Source organism: Pan troglodytes, chromosome 5 (assembly GCF_028858775.2).
Source record: "Pan troglodytes isolate AG18354 chromosome 5, NHGRI_mPanTro3-v2.0_pri, whole genome shotgun sequence".
Taxonomy (NCBI): Eukaryota; Metazoa; Chordata; class Mammalia; order Primates; family Hominidae; genus Pan; species Pan troglodytes.
In genome coordinates this window covers 178,783,630-178,803,383 of record NC_072403.2, presented here as the reverse complement: position 1 = coordinate 178,803,383, position 19,754 = coordinate 178,783,630, and the positions used below count along the sequence as shown (strand labels likewise).

The 19,754-nt window shown below is 49.8% G+C and overlaps 1 protein-coding gene across 4 annotated transcripts in view; it reads left to right on the top strand.

Moving 5' to 3' along the window:
- RPS6KA2 (ribosomal protein S6 kinase A2) overlaps window positions 1-19,754 on the top strand; it is a 455,964-nt gene that overhangs the window by 169,783 nt on the left and 266,427 nt on the right. Inside the window, exon 1 of one of the 4 annotated variants that reach the window (XM_054686484.2) lies at window positions 806-892. The exons of 2 other annotated variants lie outside the window; for them this stretch is intronic. In XM_054686484.2, the coding sequence (XP_054542459.1) occupies window positions 842-892 (51 nt within the window). In that variant the 5' untranslated portion in view covers window positions 806-841. Of the gene's footprint in view, window positions 1-805; window positions 893-10,925; window positions 10,946-19,754 lie in introns of those variants that run through there. One more of the 4 variants, XM_054686485.1, reaches the window with a different exon arrangement.

Genomic DNA, 19,754 nt, shown 5'->3' with positions numbered 1-19,754 from the left:
GCCAACGACATCATGTTAAATTGCGGGGGAGGGGGATATTAATGGTGCAGACTTTCTAATAAACTGCTGGAGACATTTTATGAACAAATTGAGTGTACCTTCGATCTCCCTGGCCACAGACCGGGCAAGAGATCCTGACTAAGTGGACTTGGAGCAGTCCACAAATATGGAACAGGGAGTCCTCCTGGGGCTTTGCGATGGAGGCGCAGGACCCTGAGTGCACGGCTGAGATGCTCCTTTTTTCCCTTTCTTTAGTAGAGGCCCTGCTGATGTGCAAGGAAACCAGAGTTTTAAACGTACAAAAATAGAATCTCCAGAAAAGACACATAACTAAGGATATTAAAAACAACAAGAATCACTTCCGCGTGTTTAGCAGCTTGATCTGCAGCCTTCTCAGGAGTGGAGAAGGTCCCAGAACATCTGGATTTCACAGGCAGTGATAGGAGGCAAAATCCAATCGCTGCAGCACCTCCTGCGAGCTGCGGTGCCAGGTGCTCCTTCTGATTTAGGCTGGAGACGGGCAGACTTGCAAGGGAACAGGTGGTCAATTTCGCTAAACTTGCCACCCAGCGGAAAGAGTAGCCCTATATTAAGCACTTGACTCTGAGGTGTTGGACTGAGTCAGTTACTAAAAGTGACATTGTCATATCCTTGCTGCAATCAACTGCCTCTTGCCCTCTCCTGAGTTTCGGATGATCCCGAGTGACAATTAGCCTGAATGTTTACATACTCCCGTGGAGGTTTGCTCTCTGACATGTGGAGGAGTGAGATGCTCCGTGCTTGAAGAGAAAGACAGTGTGGCTCCCCGGCCAAAATCGTCATCATTTCTAACTTAGGCGACATGCTCTCTCTCCTCCGCCAAGCCTTCTCTAAGTTCTATGGGATGTTGTTAGTAAGTACCCTTGTTTACCTTGTTAAAAAACACTGGAGCCTGCTGTGTTGTTTGGTTTTGTTTTTAAGATGGTTCCTGATCCTCTCTGGAAGCCAAACAGGCCAGTTAGTTATTATTTGGCATAACAACGGATGACATTTGTAACTTTTTTTTCCTTATTTCTTAATATTTTACTTAATATGCAACTTAGAGTAGGATTTTTTTAGCATCCAATTTTCTCATTTTTTCTGTCCTTGTTTACTTTATTCTACTTTGTTCCTATGTATCTTTAAACTTTGGCTTGCAAAAGTTTCCTGCTCAGCAGAGCGTCTGCTCTCTGTCCAGTGTTATTCTGTCTTGTCCTTGAGTTTGCCATGGCTGGGTTTCCATCGTCCATCTCTGCACACGCTGGTCCCTGGGTTCGACAGAACACTTTTCTCACAGCATCTTCTTCTTGGGCACATATTCAGTAGGGGGTGATTTTAGTTTATAGCTTGAGCAGAGGTAGGAGGATAAGCGCTGTTTGCTTCTTTTATTTTTTTCTGACTACTTCTTTCCTTGCTTTTCTTTTCTCTCTATCGCCTCACTTTATCCCTTTTACTCTTCTGTTCTTCCCTTATTTTATCTTCCCAAGACAACAAATCTTGACAGGGGACACTTGTGGGAGGTGGGGAACCCACACGTCCACTTCTCTGCTTCTTCATCTTCAATGTCATTTAATTTTAATGCATGCTTGTGAATCTGCAGTTCTTTCCCCCAACACAGGACGCCCTGACCTGTAGCTAACTCCAGAGGGAGGGAGGATTTCAGCTGATGGGTGACTGCTCCTGGGACACGGTGAATAGCTGCCCAGGAGCCTGTGGCCTGTGGCTTCCTCCCGGCCTCACGTGCTTCTTGAGCTCTCATTCTGGTCTTTGTTTTCTTTTGCTGGCATTTCAATTTCTCATTTCCTTTCCCCTGTGTAAGCGTATAGAAGATGGATAAATAGATAATTACATAAATGCCTGCAATCTAGTTAGCATTGTTCTTTTGTAACATGCTTTTGCCTCAAACCAAAGGAGCCTCCACTCCTTTTGAAGATGAAGTATTTAGATAGGGGCCTTAGAAAATGTCACATATGTCATGGCACACATGGTGCTAATGGTGGGGTGCAGATAAATCATGTCAAAACGTGGAGTAAAGTTAAGAACACATCACGGAGAGGGTCGGAGCTCCCTGGACTCTGAGGGAGGAGGGCTTCTAACAGGGCAGCAGGGGAGGCCCGGGCTGAGCGCAGCACCCTGAAAACCGGGAGGTGAGACGCGCTTGTGTGCAGGAGAGAGAGCCGGGAGCAGGGGAACAGAGAGCTTGGCAGGGAAGGCGTCGGGCGCCTGGGGCAGGGAGTGACACAGGAGAAGAGTTATTTTGGGAATAGCCTGGCAGGTCTCAGGCTGGATTGGAGTGGAGAGAGATTAAAAGCAGGAAATCGTTTTGAAGGTTGTTACAGCATGAGTGAGTCATAAGATGAGGAGGGCCTAACCTGGCATGCGGGCCGGCCGTGAAAACAGAGAAGGAAAGAATCCAAGGAACTCCTGAGGTCAAGTCCTGGCAGCACTCTTAGTGGAGGCTGGAACCCGGGGCCGTAATTTTCAGGGCAATCGGATGGCAGAGTCAGGTAAAAAGGAGAAGCAACATTATGACAGAGCGCAGGTCTCCCGGGATGAGTTGGCAACGCCTGAATCTTCTAGAACCTACGGTTTTTTATTTTCTATTTTCGTTATGGTTTAAAACCATCAAGAATATATTATATGGACTGTGTGCTGTTGATTATTATGCTGTTTACTGTTGATGATCACATTATTTATTTAATGCTTTCATGTAATTAATGTCCTTTATAAAACATTATAATCAAGATGGCATGCCACAGAGTAAGCCCTGTAAACACCTGTCCACAGCATACCTGTTCAGGGTCTCCGTGGTCAGAGATTTCCCCTGAGAAAAAATAAGAAGAACAGATCTGTGTCTTCAATGCAAGCACATGGTTCATATTTATACACGTGGCCATTTAAATTTGAAACAAGTTGCTTCTAGGACTTGCCACAGTGCAGGGGCAGTGTTTGCTAAGTAGATGGTGTACGTCCGTTTTATAGCTGAGGAAACTGAGGCTTATCTAGCAGAAGGGACTTTGAGGAGTGCAACCCAGGGAGTCTCACTGTGGACCTGCAGAGCTGAGCCCCCGTCCCCTCCTGCCCCCAGGGAGCGGACATGTCCTCATCCACAGAGAGGAAAACCAAGGCTCACGGAGCTGCATCGAGGTGTCAGAGGACGCCTGGAGTTCCGACGCGTGTCTTCGAGCTCATAGAGGGAGTTCTTCTCCCTTTGAAGAATCCTGAGAACTGTGTAAAGCTGTTTGGCACCTTGAGACATAATTCTAGCCACGCAGGTGGCTCAGACTGTCTGATCTTGTGATAGACACTTGATAGGAATCCTGTTGCCTTTCTGTGCTGACATGTCTGTATTTCTGTATTGCCTCTGGGGCTAGGATGCTCTGTCAAGGAATAGACCAACTTAGCCCTGATCGTGTGGAATGAACAGGTTTCAGTGATCGCTCTCGAGGACTCACTCTGGATGTAAGGACAGCTTGACACTCCCCTCCCAGAGCAGTGGATTTATGTGAAAAAGCTGTGGGAGAAAAGACCCCGTCATCCCAATGCTGGGTGCTCACGTCAGACTGGTGGGTTGTGATGTGGTCCCAAAGCAGCCTCACACTTCACCCTCCTCCCTCCACCCCTCAGCCTGGTCCTTCCCCTGACAGGCCACCTCCAGGGCTCCCAGAGCCCCTCACCCAATCCCTAGACCGGAGCCATGCAGTGGGATTGCGGGACCGTGCAGCTCTGCCACCTCCTTGGGGAGGGAACGCAGTGTGGACTCCTTGGCCACAGCAGCAGGACCAGAGGCCTCCTGGTGGGGCGGGTGGGCCTCAGCTTTGCTTCCTGCCACTTGGCCTGAGGGCTGAATATTAAAACTTTCGTGTGGTTTTCTCTGGTCCTGGTGTCCTCGGTGTGTGCACAGAGCCTTGCAGAGCAGAACCCTCATGGGCACAGAGCTGCTTCCGCCAGTGCTGTCTTCACTCAGCTACAGTTGGATGGTTTCGTTCAGGGACACCAAACTTTTGCCTATGAAATAGGGGGACATTTATTAAAATGCCCGAGGCTTCAAGCAGCTGTCTGAGATGCCTGCACTCAGTCTCCCACACCTGTCCCACGAGGTCCCCCTGGCCTGCCTGGGGAGTATCGCCTCTGACCACAGGGCCAGCAGAGCCCAACACCTATGAATCCAGTGGGGAGAAGCAGATTCCAGGATCCCCTGGAGGTTCTAAAAATCGGAACTGGCCATGCTCAGTTTAACCAACACTTTCCTCGGGATCCTTACTTATTTTTTCATTCAATTAAATATTTATTTTTTGTTCCACTGTGGGCATGTCTACTCTTTTCCTTGTATCACATTGGGAAGCCACGCACACATATTGTGGCAGGTGCCTGTGTGCAGAGAGTTCCGCTAACGCTGCAGGAGTGCCTTGGGATGCTACCTTCATCCCGGGCTCCTGGCCTTGAGTTCATCTTGGTGTCAATTCAGACACGAGTTCTGTTTTTGGGACAGGAAACCAGTCTTCTCTGCAGGGGTAAAGAAGTGGTATAAATCCACATGGAAACATGGTGCTCGGCACTGAGAAAGCGAGGGCTTTGGTAGGGGAGCGCTTTTGGTGCAGCCTCCAGGCACAGGGCGGCCAGAGCCCTGCTCACCTGGGTGAGTGGGGAGGGCCTGCTCAGGGCTGGCCTTCGGCAGGAGGTTCCCCTTGTACTCAGGGAGTTTCCTTTGTTTTCGGGGATGCTATTAAAGTTAGCCCTGAGGCAAGGGTGGATTTATTTCCACTCCACTGAAATCTCTTGCTCTGCATTCAGGCTGTGCATGGTGAGGGCATTCTAACTTCGTTGCATGTAATAACTCACTTCGTCCTTGTAATTTTTTAGGAGCACAATTACGATCTCATTTTGCAGATGAGGAAACTGAGACAGGAGATGGCCCCACATGAGTTCATGTGAGCATGAAGGTGTGGAAAGAGGGCTCCCAGGCTGCCCCCATGCGGGGTTTCTGTTGTTTGGCTAACCTTAGGCACGTCCTAGCCCCTAAGCACAACTGCCGTTTCAACGCTGTCTGTTGCCAGCCTCACGCTGACGCTGTCGCTCTCGCCTTCCCACCCCCTACCTGGGGATCATGTCACCTCCTCATGGTGACACTGTGTGCCCCTCTCCTAGCCACCTGGTTCTTACCCTTTCATCCTCCAAACCCAGTGATTTTGTTTTGCCCCACGGTTCTACTCATTGCTAGGGGGCACACGTGGCCCTGCTTAATCACTTGGTCCTGACTTGTGAACCCAGCCACCCGTGGCCAGCTCCCTCTGCAGCTGCACTGGAGGTAAAAATGTGCCCCTGGCAAGGCCGGGGATGAGCAGAGGGGGCCGGGCATGTGGGACACGAGTGGGAAATTGAGGTTGAGGACCCTGGCGGGGGCCCTGTGCAATGTCCCAGTGGCAAAGCTTGTGTCTTTTTCAAGTCCCCCCTCAAAGATCCACCACACACAAGCTTTAGTGAGCCAGGGAGACACCCAGAGACCTCGGAGGCAGGCAGAGCAGACAAAAGAGCACCCCAGCTGCTCCACAGTGAACCTGGAAGCCCTGCCAGCTCCTTCGCCTTCCAGAGACCCGTCAGGGCCTCCCCACCCCACATACCCCTCCCACCCTGAGGTCTTTGGCCCTGTCTCCCTCCTCCTGCCTTTTGAATACTCACTCCATCTCCTCCCAGCCAATCCCTGTCCCGCTGTGTTATGCAGAGCAGCCCAGCTCTGTCCCTGCTCCTTCCCAAGCAGGCTCCCCCGTCCTGTGAACAGAACCCCCTTCCCAGTGGTGGTCTGGGGGCCTTTGTCTCATTGCCCATATCTTCCAGGTCTCACTCCCACCGCAGGGGGCTTAGAAGCATTCTTTGGACCACACATAACCCAAGATTGATTCTGGTGAAGGCAGTTTTGCATCTCTGTGCGCACGCATTGAGCAAATCCCGATAACGCTCCACACAGAGCCGCCGACGCAATGCTGCGCTTTATTTAAACGTGCCCAACTTAAATTTGTTTGAACATTCTGTTTGCTCTTCAGCACAGAAAATCAAAGTTCAATAAGCCACATCTGAGCAAATTAAAATGACTGGATTCCTGCAATTCAAATAATTCAGTAAACCATCTTAATAGAAAAATAAATAGAGTGGAGTCAGCTGGCTCCCAATAGTTGAATTCTTCAGTCAACAATTTTCCCTCCAAATCACCTCTTCCTTTTCTTTAGCTTCTGGGTGAAAAACCCCGCTGGCCTCTACTGGTGTCCCCCTGCCCCCACTAGAACGGCAACAAGGCCACGCTCACAGGCAGGGAGGTGCCACTGTTGTTCTTTCAATAGTGAATATATACACAGCACCACGGACACTCAGTAATGGTGCCTTGTGCTATCAATCACCTAAGCATGTGCGTGTCCAGTGCAGACTACAGCTGTGTGTTCCTCATTTGAAATTTGGGTCTCATGATCGCCTGCCCTGTGACCTTGACGAAGCGAGGCAGGTATCGCACCTGCCATGGCTCCTGGCACGCAGGAGGAACTCTGCCCGCGGTGGCTGCTGTTGCAATGATCACAATGCTGCTACTCCCCCACAGAGATCGTGGAGGCAGTTGCTGGGGCATTGCTGTCTGTGCCTGGATCTCCATGGCCCAGGCAGAGTCGCAGGTGTCCGTGAAGGCAGGGCAGATGCCTTGGTTGGCTTGTGTCTTCATATGGTTATCTCAATAGCATGGAGAATGGGTGCAGACAGAGCTGTCCTCTGCCCCGCACCCAGTCAGTCCCTCCGGACTTGTACTCGATCCTATTCTCCCCTCACCCCTGTTCTTTCTCCTTCAAACCTCGGGTGAAGGAAATGGTGGTGCTGTCCTGGATTTGTGGCCCCACTGTAATTGGCACATGTTAATCCACCAGGTATGCACAGAGCTCCTACCATGGGTGCTGCTGTGAGTGCTCTCGGCTTGGTGCAGGAAACAGCTCCTGAACAGGTCCTCAAAACACAGCACAGTTAAAAGCAGTGACATAGGTACCATGGAGATACAGGCATGGACCCAGCTCAGCCGGGGAGCAAGGCAGCTTCCCAGAGGAAGCCAGGAGGCTGAAGCATGAGCAGAAGTGAGCCGGTGAGGGGTGGGGAATTCGGGGAAGAGGGAGTAGGAAAGCTAGGCCACACGGGCTGCAGGATCAGATGCACTGATGGGCTGGGGCCTGTCAGCAGAAGCCACATGGCCTTGGGCGCAGAGCATGTGTGCTGGCTCCAGAGTATCTGGGAGGTGCTGGTTTGGCATCAGAGGTTTCAGAAGGTCACACCAACCTGCTTGGATTTCAGGGCTTGTTCTGGGTCATTTCACCTCCCTGCACACAAAAAAGCAGAAAAGTTGCTCAGGAGCCCATCAGGTGACACGGAGATAACCCTGGGCCGGAGGGTCCCACAGTAGGAGGGGTCGGGTTGTTTTGCACGGTCTCCACACATCCTTGTTCCCAGTGACAAATCCTCATGCCTGGTGCCCGATACGCACCCTGACTCCTGTTCCTGGCGGCAGGACTCAGCAGGACCGACCTTACATGAGCATAGGATGGCCCTTAGGTCAATGCTGTCCTGATCTCTTCCCATCTCTGTGGGGTAGAACTGGTGTCACTGCCAAATAAGATTCTCAATCCTTCCGTAGGTGTCTGGAAAGGCACCTGGGTTATCCCAGTCATTCGTTCTCATTAGCCCTAAGACCTGAGGCTGTGAATGTAAAGACCTCACAGCTCCTTTGTCTCAGCCCCTTCATTCGCCCTCTGTCCCCCTCCCTCCTAGGGCATGGGCCCATCGTCCATCACCATGGTGCATTGTCTGTGGGCTCACTCGATGGTAGGAGTTAAAAGCAGTGATGTAGATACCATGGAGATACAGGCACGGACCCAGCTCAGCCGGGGAGCAAGGCAGCAAGGAGGTGGTAGGAGATGTGGTGGGAGAAAGGGCACCAAGTACCTGGCTGTGTGAACCCAGCTTGAACCTCAGTCCTACAAGGCTCTTTGCCATAAGAAACGTGATGCCCATAGAATTGTCGTGAGGGTGAAGAGTGGTGGTGCACGGGGAGGAATTCTTTCAAAAGCTGGGATGCAGTGGGAGCTCAGGAAGAGTCTATGGATTTGAATCCAAGATCTTCCCTAATCCTAGGGAATGAAACTGTACTCCAACAACTCTCAAAGATGCATGGCTATGAATCCATCAGTTCACCTCCATGAAACTAGGGCAGAAAGAAAGTCAGAGGTCTGGGATCCTTGGACTCTGGTCCCGAGTGTCTGAGGGAGGACAAGTGGGATGGACAGTGATAGAAATGGCCAACAGATCATTTTAACCATTGCCCTCCTCAGCCTCTGTCCCCGCAGCCTGCACACACACCCCACACTCCATCAGGGCCCTGCCTGAGCTTTCCTCGGCCTCTGTGCTCCCAGCCTGCACACACACCCCACACTCCATCAGGGCCCTGCCTGAGCTTTCCTCGGCCTCCGTGCTCCCAGCCTGCACACACACCCCACACTCCATCAGGGCCCTGCCTGAGCTTTCCTCGGCCTCTGTGCTCCCAGCCTGCACACACACCCCACACTCCATCAGGGTCCTGCCTGAGCTTTCCTCGGCCTGTGTCCTCCCGGCCTGCACACACGCCCCACACTCCATCAGGGTCCTGCCTGAGCTTTCCTCGGCCTCTGTCCCTACAGCCTGCACACACACCCCACACTCCATCAGGGCCCTGCCTGAGCTTTCCTCGGCCTCTGTCCCCGCAGCCTGCACACCCACCCCTACTCCATCAGGGTCATGTCTGAGCTTCCTTGTAGTGCTGAGCTCCGCCCACTGGATGGGGACTTCGAGGTTGGGGCGCTTCCATGGAAGCCGGTTGGCCCTTGCAGGGCTCTGGAGCTACCATCCCGCAGTGACATCTCCCTCTTCCTGCAAGGGCCTCCCTGCAGTGTGGCTCCCAGTACCACACTCTCTCAAGTAAGGATAGCCTCTCTTAGCTCCTCCTCTGGCACAATGTTTCTTGTTGCTTTTCAGATTTGTAAGACATTCTCTTATTATAAATTGGAAAGAAGGAGAAAGGGCATTTAATTATTAAAAAGTAGGTTCAGAATTTTTCTTAGAAAACAAATCAAGTTGTTCAGGGGGGAAGGGTGATAAATGTTCAAGTTGGGAGGTAAAACCGATGTAGGCTGGAGGTGAGGCTTTCGGGGATGGAGCTGCACTGTGGATACATCCAACGGCATCTGCCGGATTCCTGGGGCCTCTGGGGCAGAGCAGAGGAGGGCAGAGAGCAGGGTGAAGGCTTGAGGATGACTGCACCCAGTGAGACCCCGCCTTTGGTCTCTGGTCTTCCTGGTGATGCAGGACAGGTGAGCCTCAAATTGGGGCTTAGCCTTCAAAGGGTCTTGGCTTCACCCAGGACAGAATTCAAGAGCAAGCAGACGGTAGGGTGGAAGAAAACAGCTGTGTTGAAGCAGCAGTGTTACAGCTCTGTGACTGCTCCTGCAGAGCAGGGCTATCTGCTAGGCAGAAAGTAGCAGCTCAGGGCAGGCCTGCAGTCATATTTATACGCACTTTAAATGACATGTAGATTAAGGGGCAATTTATGCAGAAATTTCTAGGAAAAGGGCAGTAACTTTTGGGTTGTGGGGTCATTGCTATGAAAAGGGGCGGTAATGCTTGGGGGTTGCCATGGCAATAGTAAACAGACATGGCACACTGATGGGTACATCCCCTGACCTCCGTCCCTATGTTAGCAGGGTCTCAGTTTGGTCCAGTATCTGAACCCTGCCTCCAGAGTCAAGTCCCGTCTCCTACCTCACTGGGGAGGTTGGGCCCTGTTTTCTGATCTCTGTCCCCAGCTACATCTAGATGACAACACCTCCTTATAGACTCCTCCAGTTATCTTGGGTTCCTACAAGAGCGTGTCTGGGATAGGGTCCAAGATGAACTCCTGCACGGTAGCCCCTTGCTGCTGCCTGGTGAGCTCTGGGTCCTGAGAAGGGAAGGGGAGGTGCCGTGGCTGTTGTAGGCCTGTCTGGGGGCTGGAACCTTAGGGACCACAGCTGCCGAACACCCCAAGGACCTCTCGCTAGCTGCCCTCTCCTGTCTCTCCAGGCTGTCCCAGCCTCACCCACCATGTGCATTCTGACTCGTGTGGTCAGACGAGATTCAGCTACCAGCGTATCAGCGGTGGAGTGAGGCCCTGGATGTGAAAAGCTACAGATGTGTTTCCCTTCTGTGTTCTCAGTCTGATGTGCTCTGACATATTTGCGCCTACCTAGTTATCCAGAGACATTGATTTACTTGGCAGGGAAGCACGTTGGGAAAAGGAACATTTACTGATTAATGGAAGGAAATATTTGAGTCATACATTGTCCTTAGATGAATCATTGATTTATTCCCAGTAAAATCTGACTTATTTAAATGGCCACACAAGTAACTAATAAAGTAATTTAAAAGTCATAATTTAAACTAATGAGATACTTTAAAAACATATTTCTAGGTCTCTAGAGTGGAAGGAATATGGTCTGTAGATTATAATTGATCATGGGGAGCAAACACTTTGCTTCCTGTTTACTCACTGCTTGCTTGGGAATACATTGGTACATTTCTGGCTCTTGCCAAAATGTAACTCTGAGTTAGGAGAGCATCACTTCATGTGATTTATAAAGTTAAAACTTTGTGCACTTTTGGACATCTGCAATATGCAATACTCTCCAACACAGAGGCACACGTAGGTATGAGTTGTCGTGGAAACGCATGTGTTTCCATGGTAAGGGCTTGCCCCTGCCCTGTGGAGTCATGTTGCATGTTGTGATCCCTGAGCAGCGCTTGGATCTTCTCCCACAGAAGCACAGCTGCCGGCTGTGGTCTCAGGCTGGGCTTCACCGAGGGCAAGCGGCGAGACCCATCTGACGTCCATCAGCTGGTAGGCCTTCCCCTAGTTTCTCGTTGCATTTCTTCATTCATGCCTTCACTTACCTACCGTGGTTTGGGTCTAAGGAATGTGGTTATAAAGCTGGAACCCACATGATCACCTGGCCTTTGAGAAGAAACAGAGAAGGGGAAAAAGGGCTTAGGATGTGGTCAAATGCATGGGTTGTCTCTTTACTGAGGTGGGTGGTGGTCATAGGGCACTCTGAGGACAGGCAGTAGGGCTGTTATTTTGCTGGGTGTGGGGAGATAGGTTCCATTTCATGGTTTCTGATGAATGAGCTTGTCCCGGCTATGAAACAATCCTTGCTTTCTTTGTGTCGTTGTTGCTAGTGTTTATCTCCACACTCCCACCCAGTTTTCTTCTTGGGATTCCACTTATTCGACAGCTAATTATGGAGTCCCTCCTCCCTCTCACTCTGTTCTAGACCCTGGAGTTCAGCAGTAAACCTGACATGTTGGCCCTGCCCTCGGAGCTTGCTCCCTGCCCCTGCCTTTCCCCAGGGCTGTCTCACCCTCTCTATGCTTCCCCTGTGCTGTCCACACTGGACCCCACCTGTGGGCATTCTAGGCTCTGATGAAGTAAGGAAAAGACACTCCCCACGGCTCTGGATTTATGATGTAAGCTGAACGTGGATACTGAGCCAGACACAGAGCAGTGACTTTCCATTTTCCTACGACACCTCAATACCAATGTTTTATTAAATTGAAAGGACTAAAAACAACGAAGTGACGCATGAGTCTTTATTTTTAATTGAGCTTTTATGTTCCTCAATTCATTAATGAAGAAGAGAAGGAGAAAGCTGGTACATTTTATTGCCTGTAATTTTCAAGCGGAAGTTTATTCTGAAACATATTTCAACATCACATTCCTTGAGTAAATTGCCTGTAGCTTAAACATTACAGCAGCATCTCAAAACCCTCAGAACTCTACTTACGAATGAACCAGATTTTACTATTAATACATTGGTTAGGCCAGTTTTCTTTGTATATTCTTGCTGGGCATCAGAAGACTTAAACCAAAGCTGTCTGTCATCTCTGCGGGAGAACAGTGCGGTGGTGGGTGGTGTTGAGACTCACAGAAGGAGCCGATCAAGGGATCTCGGCAGGAGCTGCTGGTGGACAAGGCATTCCCGGCAGAGGACAGGAAAAGTTGGTGGCATTAACATTCTAGGCACCTGCTGCGGGTGTCAGGCCCCAGCCCTGGGCCACAAGGGTCAAGACAGGACTTTTCATCTCTGGGAGACAGGCCACCAAGAGCAAGATCTTGGGTGGGGGGGCGGCGGGCAGGGGGAGATCCAGGGAGAGGCCTGGTCCTGTGAGCTGGAATCACAAGAGGAAGGAACTGGGACACGGGAATCACCAGGAACAGTTTTCCCTTCGGGGCACAGAATCCTGGTGCAACTTGCAGGGAGACAGCTCAGCCTTCCTGGGGCCACCGATCAGCACTGGTCACACTGGTCAGCCGTGGCTGCAGGTGTCAGAGAGGAATTAGGGGTAGGAGATGCCATGTGGAGGGTGCAGATGAGAAACTTGGACCTTATGTCAAGACGGAATCTAGAAGAAGGGTGTGGTTTCCAGTGGAGCAATGAGTTGGTTTATAATTTTGCATCCTAGGCCATTGGCTATGCCTCGTATTTTTCTTGGGAAATAAGCATCATTTGTATCAGGAAATGGTACAAGTCCATTGTGCAACCCACTTCTTTTTGTCGTGGGGTATGGCATCTATTTCTTAAGCTCAGAAAATTTCTAAGATACAGTGTTGTAACCTGCAGTTTTGGTACATCCTTCCTTGCATTTTCTAAACGCAATGGGGTGGACACGTTGTGGCTAGATCTGTGCTCTGGCGCTGCCTCTCCACCCTCTCCAATTTTCCCTGCTTTCTGTGCTTCACTAGGGAACAAAGCCTGATTCAGAGCAGAAGGGGTGAGAAGATATGGGAGAGACAAGCGGCTGCTGTTAAAAAAGAGCAGTCCTCACTCGATACGCCAAACAGGTCCCTCACAGGCCTTTCCAGAGTCAAAAATGGGAGGAGAGGGGCAGCAAGGCTGAAACTTTTCCGATTCTGCATCTGACTGAAGTTTGAACCGTGCCTCTGGCCTCAGCAAGTCTCCTTTTGTGTCCAGAATTGGTGGGTTCTTGGTCTCCCTGACTTCAAGAATGAAGCCACAGTCCCTAGTGATGAGTGTTACAGTTCTTAAAGATGGTATGTCTGGAGCTTGTTCCTTCAGATGTTCAGATATGTCCGGAATTTCTTCCTTCTGTTGGGTTCATGGTCTCGCTGACTTCAGGAATGAAGCTGCAAACCTTCACAGTGAGTGTTACAGTTCATAAAGTTGGCACATCCAGAGTTGTTCGTCCCTCCCAGCAGGCTCGTGCTGTCACTGGCATCAGGAGTGAAGCTGCAAACCTTTGTGGAGATGTTACAGTTCACAAAAGCGGCACAGACCCAAAAAGTGGGCACCAGCAAGATTTATTACAAAGAGCAAAAAAACAAAGCTTCCACAACGTGGAAGAGGACCAGAGCAGGTTGGCCTCCTGGCTGGGGCGGCCTGCTTTTATTCCCTTATCTGGCCCCACCCACATCCTGCTGATTGGTCCATTTTACAGAGAGCTGATTGGTCCATTTTACAGAGCTGATTGGTCCGTTTTACAGAGAGCTGATTGGTCTGTTTTGACAGAGTGCTGATTGGTGTGTTTACAAACCTTTAGCTGGACACAGAGTGCTGATTGGTGTGTTTACAATCCTTTAGTTAGACACGAAAGTTCTCCAAGTCCCCACCAGATTAGCTAGACACAGAGTGCTGATTGGTGCATTTAAATACCTTTAGCTAAACAAGTGCTGATTGGCACGTTTACAAACCGTTAGCTAGACACAGAGTGCTGATTGGTGTGTTTACAATCCTTTAGTTAGACACAAAAGTTCTCCAAGTCCCCACCAGATTAGCTAGACACAGAGTGCTGATTGGTGCGTTTACATACCTTTAGCTAAACAAGTGCTGATTGGCACGTTTACAAACCGTTAGCTAGACACAGAGTGCTGATTGGTGCGTTTACAAACCTTTAGCTAGACACAGAGTGCTGACTGGTGCGTTTACAATCCTTTAGCTAGACAGAAAAATTCTCCAAGTCCCCACCCATCCCAGAAGCCCAGCTGGCTTCACCTCTCACTGGCACTGCCGAGGGACTTTGCGGCACCTAGCCCAGGTACTCCTGCAGCCCAGAGGGAGCTCGTCCCCCATCAAGCCCAGCAGGCGCTGGCCAACCGCGCTGAGTGCGGGGCTTGCCGAGCCGCGCTCACCTGGAACCCGCGCCGGCCAGTGAGCACCACTCGCAACCCCAGCTCCCACCCGCGCCGCTCCCTCCACACCTCCCCACCAGCAGAGGGAGCCGGCTCCGGCCTCGGCCAGCCCCAGAGATGGGCCCCCACAGCACAGCAGCGGGCTGAAGGGCTCCTCGAGCGGGGCCAGATCGAGGAGCGTGGCCAGGTTGAGGAGGTGCCGAGAGCGAGCCAGGGCTGCTAGCACGTTGTTACCTCTCACTTTCACGTTCAAGCTCTTTTTGGTATGTCCTACACATTATCCTTCATCTCATGTTTTCTAGATTTGCACTGGCAAAAATAAGTGACAATATTTATTTATTATTATTATTATTATTGAGATGGAGTCTCACTCTGTTGCCCAGGCTGGAGTGCAGTGGTGTGATCTCAGCTCACTGAAACCTCCACCTCCCAGATTCAAGTGATTCTTCTGCCTCAGCCTCCTAAATAGCTGGGATTACAGGCACCCGCCACCATGCCTGGCTAATTTTTGTATTTTTTTTTTTTAAAGAGAGTTGGGGTTTTGCCATCTTGGCCAGGCTGGTCTCGAACTCCTGACATCAGGTGATCCACCCGCCTCAGTCTCCCAAAGTGCTGGGATTATAGGCATGAGCCACCACGCCCGGTGACAATATTTATTATTTTTTTGTTGTGACTTAAAAAGCAACATCTCCTACTGAATAGCCTTTCTGTTCACAGTTTCTTTCTCCAAACTTACTATTTAGTTCTGTTAGTGCTGGTAATTGGTCAACCAGGTTTTGTAACGTGAACTAAATCCTATAGAATTAATATTACTTGTAAACAAATACGGTTTTATCTACTAATGACCATGATCAAAACAAGTCATACTCAAATTTATTTGGGGAACAGATATCTAAATACACACTATTTCTAGAGTTTTTAAATCCTTTTGCCAAATTTTAGAAATTCATCTGTGGTCAAAAAATACCTGCTTTGCAGTTGAGAGCCCAGCCCCATGAAGCACAGGGGGCTCAAGGCGCAGCAGAAATGCGGGGGATCGAGACTTCAGAGGCCACGTTTTGAGCCCCCTTTCTTTGTCGCTTGCCAGCCATGGTTGGACAAAGGTCACCTGGCCTTTCTCACCCCACCTTGCTGCTTCTCCGGGCGTGAGTCACAGTAATCTGTAACTCTGAGGGTGACGCAGAACAGCAAACATTGAGAACTGTAAGTAGACGTAAACGATCTTATCTGTTGGGAAAGACATGCAGAGTGGAAGCCTTATTTAAGAGAACCAAAGTTCCTTCTGTGAAATAAAAGAGAGAAGGATTGAAGGCAGAAAACTGAGTTTTTGTTTATTTTGCGTGGAAGTAAAATACAACTTTATTTAGCGAAAAGAAGGTTTTGAGCTAAGCTGTTGTAGAAGGCAACCTTCTGCGGTCAGTGGGCTTGCAGGGCGGCTTGTGGAATCCAGCTTTCCCACGATTTGGTTCCCCATGGAGGGTGGAGGCCCAGTCAGGGGGATGAGAGATGTTCTGAGCCAGGATAAGCGTGGAAGAGCCTCGTGAGGAGCAGAGAGGATTTAGACCCACCTGGAGTAAGAATGGGTGCTGGGAAGTGGCCGGAAATAAGGTGGGAAGGTAAGGAGGCTCTGGCTGGCAGGAGAAATTGGTGCTGGTTGCACAACTTGACGGCTGGCATATGTTCTTGAGCCGGGCTGTTGGTATGAACACAGCACAGGTGTGGATCCATACCGGAAACCAGCTTTATATTTTCCCAGGATCACAGCTACATCCCACACCAGCTTTAAAAATGACTTATTTTATGCTGTTCTGGGAGTGATTTTAATATCAGAAGCATTTTAAAAGTGACAGTCACACTCATTTGCTTGAGAGGTTAAACCCCTGCTTTAAAAAAGATGACTTTTATCATAAAAAATGCAAGCACATGTGGAAGCAAAGAATGTAATAAATCCCCACAGATCTGTCTCAGATAATTTCCAAAATTACCAGACCAGGCCAGTCTTGTTTTACTTATGTGTCCACTCCCTCTCCTTCTCCACCTACCCACACAGCTCCAGGTTATTTTGTGGCAAGTCCTAGGCATATATAATTTACTTTTAATTTTAGAATAATCCAAAAATATCTTCCTTCCCCTTTTCAAGGATAAAGATGGAATAGCATTAATATCTACTCAGGTTGGTAAATACATGCCTGTAATCCCAGCACTTTGGGAAGCCCAGGCAGGCAGATCACTTGAGGCCAGGAATTTGAGACCAGCCTGGCCAACATGGTGAAACCTTGTCTCTACTAAAAATACAAAAATTAGCTGGGAGTGGTGGTGTATGCCTGTAGTCCCAGCTACTCGGAAGGTTGAGGCAAGAGGGTTGCTTGAGCCTGGAGGAGGAGGTTGCAGTGAGCCGACATCATGCCACTACACTTCAGCCTGGGTGACAAAGTGAGACCCTGTCTCAAAAAAAAAAAATACTGATATGAACACGTTTCTTATTTTTAACTACATAGTAGAAGGTATTTGTATTGTATAGTATCTTCTACTATTTTATATCTCTATTTCTCAGAATCAGGCAGTTCTGCCTCTTATGTATAAAACCTAACCTTGGCTTGATGCCCATGTCCTTCCGTTCCGTCTTTCTGGAAGGTGTCAACCTCTGACCTTCCATCCTAGTACTACCTCAAGCTTTCTGTTGTGAAGACACCTGGTAGCCCTTGAAGGTTATAAATTTTCAAAATACGCAAAACAACTATATATAAATTCACCTAAATTTGGTAGAATTGAGCGTACTGGAAACAGAAGATTTCTCCAAGTTAACTAAAACTCCGTTGAAGAGAAGCCCAGGCTTTCTCAAGAGAACATCACGACACACTACTCCTATGTGCTGGACCATTAAAGAAATCCTTTCTCAGTTCCAGTTTCTCCAATAACTAATCAGTCAAAACAAGAAGGACAAGAGAAAAAATTCAATTCATAATCATGAGCCTCTTTGAAGTGTAGTAAATTGTGTTTGGTATTGTAGGATACATACAAACATGTAGATTGAAGGAAGTTTAAATCTGGATGAGCGTGAATATGTAGACGTTGGGAGCAGTGTTCGCAGCAGAGTGTGGTAAGTGCTGTGGAAACATGAAGCAGATGGCTGTGGAGTTTCAAGGGGAAAAGTCTTATTATCTGATGCCCGGCCTCACGGGAGGGCTCAGCACAGGGGCACCTCCAGGAGGGGACAGTCTGAAGTGTGTGCCTGGAACGGTCCTGGTTACAAGTTCTACATGGAGATTAGGTGAGATCTGATCATGGCTGACTTCAAATCAAGAGGAATCTTCCCTTGTAATAGGGAGCCGAGCCGCTAGAGGGTGAGGCGTGGAACCACAGGGTGGACTTGCGCTTCCGGAGATCAACCGGCCACGCTTTGTAGGGGAGACCGGCCTGGGGCAGGGCCAGCCCTTCAGGAGAAGAGAAGTGGATAAGGCAGTTGTGCAGGCTGCACCTCCCAGGACATTTTTTTTTTTTTTTTTTGAGACAGAGTCTTAAGTCTGTTGCATAGGCTGGAGTGCAGTGGCATGATCTTGGTTCACTGCAACCTCCGCCTACTGGTTTCAAGTGATTCTCCTGCCTCAGCCTCCTGAGTAGCTGGGATTACAGGTGTGTGCCACCACGGCCAGCTAATTTTTGTGTTTTTGGTAGAGACAAGGTTTCATCACGTTGGCCAGGCTGGTCTCCAACGCCTGACCTCAAGTGATCCATCCCCCCTCGGCCTCCCAAAGTGCTGGGATGACAGGCATGAGCCACCGCACCCGGCCTCCCAGGACTTTTCATTGGCGAGCCAGTGAATCCCTTATGGCGAAGCCTGTTTACACTCAACTTTCTGTTATGACGATTGACAGCTTCCTTACCTGCCCAGAGAAAAGCAAACAAATGGTGACCTCAGAAGCAGCATATAGAACTCAGGGAACAGAGACCTTTAAAAACCTAGAGAGACTGTGAAGATATGACACAATAGCCAAAAACCAAACAGGATGAAACAAATAAGGAATAACTGGAAAAGTGAAAGCATTACTCCCGATTTAAAACAGGAATGCTAAAACACAAAAACAAATATCGGGACAGTGTTGAGGAATTCTAGTAAGTGGAACTGGAAACAGGCACAAAATAGGATTGAAATGAGAGGAAACTTTACTAGATCTTAATACTTGCTATTGGTGAGTTCCTTATGTCTTAACCTACCGAGAAGGAAGGAGCCTGCATGTTGTCCACGGCTGTGGAGGGGACCACCCAGCAGGGCTGATCTCAGGAGCACGTCGCGCTGGGGCTGGGGAGGGGATTTTCCAGGGCCTTGCCGGGTGTCACAGCCTCTCTGCTCTTGTGGGATTGGTTACCTTTGCAGGTATGACTGTGCCGCGAACATCTTTAAAGGCAGCTGATTAACAGCGCGGAAATTGGGGCAGGACCAGGGCTGAGAGATGGCAGGTTGGGCTGGGGGAGAGGGAGAGAAAGTGGGACTGAAGGAGCAGGGGTAGGTGGGCTGGAACTGCAGGGGCTTCCCCACTGGGAAGGGGAGGCCAGCCTCCTCCTAGGCATGAAGATGATACGTGGGAGAGACCCTCCTCCCTTTGGCTTTCGTCCTGTTTTCTTTTAAGTGAAGACTTGGGCCCTGCCCCCAATGTGAGTGCCCTCCGCTTGCTGGCAAGCTGGGCAGAGGATCCCTATGCAGAAAGCCCTGGCCATGGCACTGGAACCCAAGGAGAACAGAAGAACCTGAGAACCTCAGGACCTGATTCGTTTGGTGCACTGCAGCTCGCTCTTTATGTGTCTGTGTTGGTGGCAGAATATTTCGTAGAAATATGAAGTTTAAACATTGTCTTTTCGCCAGGCACAGTGGCTCATGCCTATAATCCCAGCACTTTGGGAGGCCCAGGTGGGTGGATCACCTGAGGTCAGGAGTTAGAGACCAGCCTGGCCAACATGGTGAAACCCCATCTGTACTAAAAATACAAAAATTAGCTGGGCGTGGTGGCAGGGGCCTGTAATCCCAGCTACTTGAGAGGCTGAGGCAGGAGAATAGCTTGAACCCGGGAGGCGGAGGTTGCAGCAAGCCCAGATTGCACCATTGCACTCCATTGTGGGCAACAGAGTGACACTCCATCTCAAAAACAAAAACAAAACACTGTCTTCATCATCATGATGCTTATTTCTGGTTCATGTCCCATATCTTTGAAGTAAGAGTTTTCTTATTTCCATAAACAGCTTCTGAACACATTCCTTGATTTCCTATTTTGTATTTCCTAATTCCCAAGCCCTTTCCTCACCCGGTCTCCCTCTAAAGATACCGACCTCTTGTCCTTGGTGCCTGCTGGGTTGCGTGTCCTGCTGTTGCTCAGACAGACCACCCCTGAGCTGCCTCTCCCTGCTCCCAGGGCAGCAGTCCCACGGTTTAGCGTGGTCCCTGTCAGAACGGACACCACAGGCCTCTAACATGCCTGTGTCCCCCTCAGCCAGGCAGCAGCCTCTGCCC